Source organism: Vigna angularis, chromosome 8 (genome assembly GCF_016808095.1).
Source record: "Vigna angularis cultivar LongXiaoDou No.4 chromosome 8, ASM1680809v1, whole genome shotgun sequence".
Taxonomy (NCBI): domain Eukaryota; kingdom Viridiplantae; phylum Streptophyta; class Magnoliopsida; order Fabales; family Fabaceae; genus Vigna; species Vigna angularis.
The window spans coordinates 31,511,060-31,519,841 of NC_068977.1; the positions used below are offsets into that span (position 1 = coordinate 31,511,060).

Genomic DNA, 8,782 nt, shown 5'->3' on the forward strand with positions numbered 1-8,782 from the left:
ATTTTCTTATATATTTTCTCTGTTACCAGCGGTATATAACTTACTACTTTTTAATAATTTTAGTTTAGTTTTTAACTTCTAGATCAGTTTGATTAGTTGACCATGAATTAGTATAATAGGTTAATGTTAAACTATTTGAGTCACTCATTAAAAAAAAAGAAAAAATCTAATTTCACTGTTACATAGTAATTTAACATATTTTCTCAACTCAAGAGAATAAAATGTTGTAAGTAAGAAAAATCTTAAAGATTTTAAAACTTGAGTGAGGACTGTATTCAGAAATCTCAAAAATAATAAATTCAAAATAATACATATGCTAATGGTTTAAATTTTTATCCTTGAGTAATTATAAATTTAAATATGTATTACATTTATTAATTTATAATAATTATCATGACATATTAAAAATTATTTTTAATTATTTAATTAATTAATATATTGAATCTCCTAATGCATACAAATCTTAAACTTTAAACAAAGTAATAATTTACGTACTATATTTGATTGAAAAATAAATTATCATTATTAGAATTTTCATTGTGATAGTGATAAATCCAGAAAATGATTTTCATGACTACTCATCTCATCGTCATCACCATTCAATTATGGCTTTGATTTGTACATAATGAACCATGCATATGTTACCATGCATATGTTTCTTACAGACAATTGAGAAAAAACAAACAAAATAAATAAATAGATTACAGGTAATAAATTTATTTGCATTAAAAAAAACTCTACAACCCCACCCATCTTATCCCAAAACAAATTTGACACGTGTATCATGTTGGACCCAAAATTTCATAAATAAAAAATATTAATATTAAACTTTGAATTCTCAAAAATTTTAAAGAAAAGTATAAAATATTAAATTAATAACTGATTAATAGCATTAACCAGAATAAAAGTATTTAATAAAGTTATTAATAAATATAATATCACAATTAATAACGCATTAATTACTCAGCCATAACTGAAACTTTGAATCTTGTATAATTTCTTCAAACATGATCATCACAATATAAAATTTCTACTTTAAGTAAAAAAAAATAGTTGCTATTTATATGGTTTTATTAAAATGTTCTTTTATTCACGTAATTACTCCCTCTCAATAAATATGTTACTTTTATACATTCTTATAATATAAATATAAGCATAATATACTTAAAATTAAATTAAGAAAAAAAATTCTATAAAAATGAAGAAAACCAGTCAATTTAACTTTTTCTGAAAAAGTAAAGTACAATAATTTTAAGATAAAAACAATAAAAATTAATACTAATACAAAATATTCATAGAAACGGGATATTCGATTAGTATAACAAATTTCTCAAAATTATAAATTTTGAAATGATAATAATAAAACTAAATTTCTTTAGTACGGTCTTCAACTTAAAAAAAAATAAACAACAAGTACTGACAACAATTGAACCTTAACACGCGGCGAAGCGAGTTCTCTCTCCTTCGCCACCGCGACGCGCCATCACATACTTTTTTTTTCACTCTCCTTTTCTTCTTTTTTTTTCTCTCTCACAGATCTTTCTTTCTCTCTCTATAAATCTTCTCTTCTGTGTCACTTTTGTCAACAAAAAAATCAGAACAAAACTCCCCAAAATCCGTTTCTCTTACCTTCAATTAATACCAAAACCATTTACATTTTTTTCTCTCTTCTTCTTGTTTCTTTGTCTTCATCAACTCCAAATTCTCTATCTTGGACCATAAAAAAAACTTCAACTTTTTTAGTTTCATGGAGCATTTATAAAACCCAGAAGTGTCAATCAATTCCATCTTGCATTTTCTAGCTTAAAATATTGAGTGGGTGCACTTTGTCCATATCCTCCATCCCTTTCAATTTCACAGATTTTGCTCTTGATTTTCCTCTTTCCATGAAAAATGTTCCAAATCTAGTTGCAAAGGCCACCTTGTTTGATTGAACAACATAACCCAAAATAAAAATATGATCTTTTGTGTTCTGTGTGTCACCCTCTTGTTCACAATGAGAGAGACTTGAGAGCTTCCTATATATCCAAAACAGAAAATCTCCTTAAACCCCATTTGCTTCATCTGCTGTTTTCTCTGCATTTTCTCTCACTTTCTCGAGAAAATCACTCACAAACGACAATGCCCTCTTCCATCTCTTCCTCCTCCTTTTCAACCTCTTCCTTCACGTGCTTCTCTGCAACTTCCCCATCCAACCTGCAACGCTTTCTTCAATGTGTCACTCCTCGTGTTCCTTCTCAGATTCTACCGAAGGTAATTCTTTCGTTTGTTTTGATTTATATCTCAATCTTGATTTTGTGCGTTTTGTTTCTCTGGGTTGTGTTCAAGTTTCATGTGCGTTTGTTTTGTTCATTTGTGTTCATCTATTTTGTATTTTTTTAATTTCTGCAATTGCTATACACAGAAAGTGGAATATTTTTTTGGATCTTTCTTCAATTTCTATATTGTTTCCTTTTCCACTCGTTTTTTTATCTTAATGAATCATTGGGAGGTGAAATATTTTTTAATTCTTATAAAATGTCAAAAAATGTCATTGATTTCGTTTTTTTATCATTAAATCGAAGAGAGAGAAACTTATTAAATAATAGAAAATAAAAACAATATTCTTCTTATGATAAATTTTATTAAAAGAAATTTTTTTCAGAATAAGGAATTAATATTCCACTTTGAATAAATACTTTTTTCATTGACTTTTTTGACATGTTATTTAATTAAAATTATATTTAATAACTTTACATTAATAATTTTAGACAATTTTATCTGTTTGACGGATTTGGAATGAATTTAAGATACTTATAGTAATAATTAATAAATTTAGAAGATTACACATATAAAAACATTGCCATTTAGAAGAAATTTATCTGTCATAATTTAATTGATTTTTGTATTACTTTTTAAATTTATATAGTAAATTTAAAAAACTGGATAACCGATTATTTTAATTAAAAATTCCTTTTTAACTGTGCATAGTTTTTTTTTTTATTTTTGTCAGGTTTTCAAAAATATTTGTACCTGTCACGCTCATTTATGAGAATATGATAGAAAGATTGATATTAGAGGTCGTTTTTAAACAAATTAATTTAATTATTGGAATTTCCAAAAAAGTGGATTCGAAAAATAAAAAATTAAAGATGTAGTTTTGTTCTTTCAACATCCTATCTCAGTCAATAAATGAGAATATCGATGTCTTTTTCTCTCAAAAGAACTGTGTATAATATTTATCTTGTGAATGAAATTTTGTAATAATCAAAATGAAAGAAAATTACTTTTCTATTTAAAAATGATATTATTTACCGTTTTTTTATCAGAAATATTAGTTATTTTTATTTTGTTGTATGTAGTTTGTTTTAGTGTTGGCTAAAGGTTTAAAAACGCGGTGTTAACCTGGTATAACATTAATGACTTTAACTTCCTTCATTTAAGAATTTAATCGTAACTGTTGTAATATTAAATTTTTAACTTTGATGAAATACGTTTATATTGAATTAATAACCTTAATATATCCGTAATTAATATAAAATATAATATCTTATTATCACTAGTATTTTCATAATTCTGGATGATTTTCTGTGGATAGGCTAAAACGATGTCGTACAATAAAGCCTTTGTTTTGTGTAAGGGAATATCCATTTGATGCCCTTTGAAAAATCTTTATCCACATGTCATTTTATAATTATTATGGTGCATAAAGTAATTTTTGAATCATGGTTGACATTGACACCAGTGTTTTATTGCTTCAAGAAAAATACCTTTATTATATAATTATTAATTTTTCACTAGTTTAGAAAAGTCAGATTATATGTTTTTTTCTTTACAAATTTCATTTATTATTTTGTCTTTTCTTAACCCAATTGCATGAAATTAGTCTTCCTACTTGGATATGAGATTTCCCGTTATCCTTTCCGCAATTCCAGTTTGAAAACAATTGAAAGTAAATAATTAATTAGGCATTTTTTTATATACTTTGTTTGTAGAATTCAAATTTGATGACACTTACCCTAATCATTCTTTGATTAGAAAATTCAAAAAATATCTAGATTAGGAAGGCAAATTTTCAGAAAGAGGGATCATTAATATATTTCTGAGGGAATTCTGATGGCTTTTGTCTTAATTAGGCATGAACGATGGGTAATTGTTTATAGTCAACATGGTTTTACGTGGAAATTATGATACTTGATTTGACTTGGAGAGAAAATATAGGGTTCTTCTTCAATCTTGGCATGTGGTTCAAGGGACAAGGGCCAAACTTTTAAGATAAAACCATCTTTTTTCATTAATGAGATGAGCTTGTGTTTGTGGCTGCTTCTACTTTACATGGTGTGTCGTATGTGACGGGGAAATTGGTAATTGCAGAATTTGTGGGCACAAGCCAACAGTTTTGATTGGTCGTCTTGTGAAAAAATGTTCATACTAGTATTATAATAGTTGATTTTTTGTGACAACCTACTGAGGAAGATATGTCCTCTGGGATTTTCCTACTTCCGTTTTCAAACTTGCCTTATTGTTACAATGTCATTTATTGAGTGGTTTTCCATCAGCATCTGCTGTTTTGAGAATCAGTCAATGCTTTTTGGCTTTCCATAAGGGAGACAAATGATGGAAAGGAAAAGAAAACAGGGTTTTCTGGAATATGCTAGGTGCTACCAAAACCGATGCTTTTCAAGCTGTTACTGCTTTTTGGCTAATGACTTTTTTTTGTCTGCTGTTCCTTATATTTTATCATATTCTGTTGGCCTAAACTCTATCTTCAATTCATTGGTAGTTTATAAACATCATTGTAAAAGAAATAAGGAATGTGTCTTTTCCATTTTAACTCTAGTTTCTTACACATAACCTCTTTTGCAATATTTGACGGTGTAATGAGTTTACTTTACATGCATTGCTGCTATAAAGAACTTGTCACTGGGAACCACTGCTATTTTAGAAGTGAACAAATTTACTGGTCATAACTGTTTGTTATTGATTAACAGTATAAAATTGTTTACATATTCAGTGTATATACCGTCTACTCTTGCATTAGTTGTCCTTTTGTGATAAACTACTTTTGTTTATAGTCAAGAGATTGGAGGAAGTGAAGTTGTGTTAGTTAGTGCTGGATGTGTTTCAATTAAGAAACGTTGCTATTGATTAATTTATTAGAAGGAAGAAGGACCATTACCCGGTGATTGGTATCCTTAATTTTCTTTGCTTTTATCATGTAATTTGCAGAGCTGCTTTAATGATCTAAATCCACTCTGGCAGCCTCTTGGCAAGGAGAAAGTTGAATACTTCACTCTTCAAGATCTTTGGGACTGCTACTATGAATGGAGTGCATATGGTGCTGGTACCCCAGTGATGTTGGAGGATGGTGAGACTGTGACTCAGTACTATGTTCCATACCTATCTGCTATGCAAATCTACTGCAACAAGTCTGTTGCAGCATCTCGGTATGTAGGAGACAACAAAGCCTAGTGTGTATGTGCTAAACATGTCAAAAAATGGTGTAATTGAGTTTCTGTTTTGTGTTATGCAGCAACCGGAGAGAGGATAGTGATGGAGTTGAATTTGAAAGTGATTCCTGGAGTGAGGATAGTTCAAGTGATAACCTTTCTAGATCATTGAGTAACAATTCCAGCAAATCTTGGGAGGATGCTGTTTCTGAGGATTCATGCTGTGATCAGGAGGGTTCCTGGCTAAGGGATAACAAGCTTGGCTACCTTTACTTACAGTACACTGAGATGGCTTCTCCTTACTCAAGGGTTCCTCTTGCTGAGAAGGTATTCTTATTTTGTGAAGCAGCAGTTTTTACCAATGGAAATGACATACATTTTTGGATTTGTATGTCACTACACTCACCTGTTACATTGTTTTTGGTTTTCGTGTTTCAGATTGATGAGTTAGCTCGAACCCATCCTGCATTACTGACATTGAAGAGTGTTGATCTTTCCCCAGCAAGCTGGATGGCTGTTTCTTGGTGAGCATAGTTTGTTGCTATCTCTGAAGATTTGGTATATAACTGAACTGAATCATGTCATGTGACAATATGGTTGATCTCATGGCAAAGTTCATCTTATCTTGTTTATGTTACTTTCTATCAGATGATTAGCCTCTGTTAATTTCCATAGTACATAGATGTTATACTGAATTTTCATCATTGAATAGGTACCCAATTTATACTGTCCCAAGCCGAAACAATGAAAAGGAATTGGAAGCATGCTTCCTCACTTACCATACTCTGTCATCATCTTTCGAAGGTATCTCAATCTTTTGTTTTTCCAATCAATAATTGTAGTTCAAATTGCAGTATTTTCAAACATTATAGTATCGGATTGTGTTCAAATGAGTTATATATGATCAGATAAGCATGCCAAAGAGTAGATTATACTATATTTCTTTCTAAAAGCTATGTGAAGAGGTAAGTGCTACACACAATTTCATTTGGCTTATCAGTATATGACAAAGTTAAACATGATTTTGAGAGAAACTGAATGATGAGCATTGCATAACGCATAAGGTTCTTGGCTTGTTTTTGGTTCACATAATATGTTGTGAATATGATCTCATCAAATGTGTGTGCAGATTGTGCAATGGAGTGTGATGAGATGGAAATAGGGAATGATCTGTGTTGTTCCAACGAAGGAGAGAACTGCAAGAAACAGAAAAATGACCATGTTTCTCTCCTGCCCTTTGGACTGGCTACATACAAAATGCAAGGAGATGTTTGGCTAAACACTGACCCTTATGACAATGAGAGCATATCCTGTCTGTACAGTGCAGCAGACTCTTGGTTGAAACAGCTCAATGTCCATCACCATGACTTCAACTTCTTCACATTACATTCCACCATGTAAATTGGCTGAGCCATCACCATCTTCATCCTTCACTGACATCACTTTGTTAGGCTCTGAACTCTGACACCGGCCTAAGAAAAAATGGTTCCCCTGGGAGAGAAATTCTGGAAACATTCACAATCTGAGGAGTTATATCTCAAAAGAGAGTGTATAACCCCATAGAATGTAGAGTTTTGTTAAGGGGGTGAGTTTTTTTACCTACCATTTTTTTAATAGTACTCTTTTTGAGTAAGGTTATAACAGTTTGTTTTAGGTTACTGAACTGTCATAAGTGTCTTGTACTATATACCTTTTCTTCTCCAAACTTTTGATCAATTACAATCTTGTATATTTTGCTATTTTCTGCACTTGTTAGTTTTAGAGAAGAATCTGTTGTTTTATTCTCTTCCCATTGTCGAACTGTTGCTGCTTAAAAAGAACAACCATTCCTGAAAATGTAGTATTTTGAAAGAAAGAAAAATGTTCTTATGTCGAGATTAAGGTAGTATTTGCCAGAAGGATATTTTAGGAGGATGGAATGTGATGTGATGTTTGATATTATATTTGGTGCATTCCAAAAAGTATTATAAAAAGTGGAAGTGTATGTTGTACGAGAGAATAAAAAATTAACTTAAAACAGGACATTTAGTTTTAATAAAATGGTTGTAATAAACATTGGGAAGTTCTATTTTATTTTAGTGCCACTATTGATAAAAAAGGAATGTTATTATTCTCTCCCTTTCTTCTTATTTATCTCCTCCTAAAGAAAATTGTTCCTTTTAATAAATTGACTTAGAATTTTAATAATATTTTTTTTCACTTTTGTTCTCTCTCTATGTCTTTAGTCTTTTCAATAATTTTAAAATCATTTTCAATTATTTTTTTAAATTTATTTTGCTACTCAATAGAGTTTTTTTTTTTTTTAAAAAGACATTGTTCTATTAAATTTTGAATGTGTCTTTTATCAGAGTTTGAATTATTTTCTATATTTGAATCATCTCTCTTTCTTTCTGATTTGTTTTTTATTTTCTCCTTTCATCTTTCTTTATTATCTATAAAGAATCATTCCATCTAGCTCAATTCTTCTAAATACCAACAAAAACTTATTCAAGCATCGCATGGGTATCTCTCACAAATCTAAATTTTAAGTAGGTAATAATCAACTTACATGCAACTTGTACTAAAGTTTTAACAACAATCTATAAATCATAACAATCATAAAAGAAAAAAAAAATAGGAAAGTGGTGGTGGAGAAACAGATAAAGAAAAGGCAAAAGGGTAATGAAAGGGGAATGGTGGAAAAGAGATGAAAAAAAGAGGGAAGGTGATCGGTTAAAGGTGAAAAAGGATGGAAGAAGAAAATAAATAAACCTGAAAAACATAATAGGAGTTCCAAATGTAAAAGATAACCTAAATTTAATGCTTTAACATTAATTTAATTAAAGGATTAATGTAAAACTTTAGAAGATGACATTTTAGAAGATCCAGTAGTTTAAAAATAGTGAGAATAAATTGTTTTAATATTAAATGAATTTTTATATAAATAGTTTTGTTATGAATAAGTTTTATAATTTTAAAATATATTATTTTGTTATAAACAATTTTTTTAGAGTTTTTTTATTTCTCTTTGAGTTTTTGTCTCTTATTCATTTATTTGAATATCAGAGACTGCCTGAAAGGTCATCGATGTTTTAATAGAGTCGTTTGGTCTTCTGTAAGTAAGGAAAATGAAATACTTTGTTTTAAAATTTTTAGTAACTTGATAATCTGATTTGGTATGTGAAATTATATGAAACCATTGTTGAATCTATGTAGAATTATGTGATAGTGTGGTGAATCCTGATTGTAGATAACTTGTTGAATTGAAACTGGTTTGGATGGGTTGACATCATAGAAAACTTGTTTTGGGGTTGGTCTTTTACTATTGAATTGTGTTTTGTTAATAGGTTAGAATGATGGTGAGAAATTGGTTT

General features: G+C 29.6%; 1 protein-coding gene across 4 annotated transcripts; it reads left to right on the plus strand.

Annotated features, from left to right (window-relative positions):
- The first annotated feature begins 1,570 nt into the window (after positions 1-1,570).
- On the plus strand, positions 1,571-7,168 carry LOC108343693 (uncharacterized). Of its 4 annotated transcripts, none has more exons than XM_017582026.2 (6): positions 1,571-2,253; positions 5,209-5,426; positions 5,513-5,756; positions 5,868-5,953; positions 6,142-6,233; positions 6,559-7,168. In XM_017582026.2, the coding sequence occupies exons 1-6, from the start codon at positions 2,122-2,124 to the stop codon at positions 6,828-6,830; spliced, it is 1,044 nt and encodes a 347-aa protein (XP_017437515.1). In that variant the 5' UTR covers positions 1,571-2,121; the 3' UTR covers positions 6,831-7,168. The 4 variants fall into 4 exon arrangements, with proteins under 4 accessions (XP_017437515.1, XP_017437516.1, XP_052723120.1 ...); XM_017582027.2 differs by having other exon boundaries at positions 5,242-5,426; XM_052867160.1 differs by lacking the exon at positions 1,571-2,253 and adding an exon at positions 4,659-4,856.
- The last annotated feature ends 1,614 nt before the right edge of the window (positions 7,169-8,782 follow it).

Bases quoted from the DNA above. Each gene is read 5' to 3' on its own strand.
- LOC108343693 (XM_017582026.2), top strand. From the start codon at position 2,122: ATGCCCTCTTCCATCTCTTCCTCCTCCTTTTCAACCTCTTCCTTCACG. The intron at 5,757-5,867 runs GTATTCTTATTT...TTCGTGTTTCAG, and splicing joins GGGTTCCTCTTGCTGAGAAG to ATTGATGAGTTAGCTCGAAC. The intron at 6,234-6,558 runs GTATCTCAATCT...ATGTGTGTGCAG, and splicing joins TCTGTCATCATCTTTCGAAG to ATTGTGCAATGGAGTGTGAT.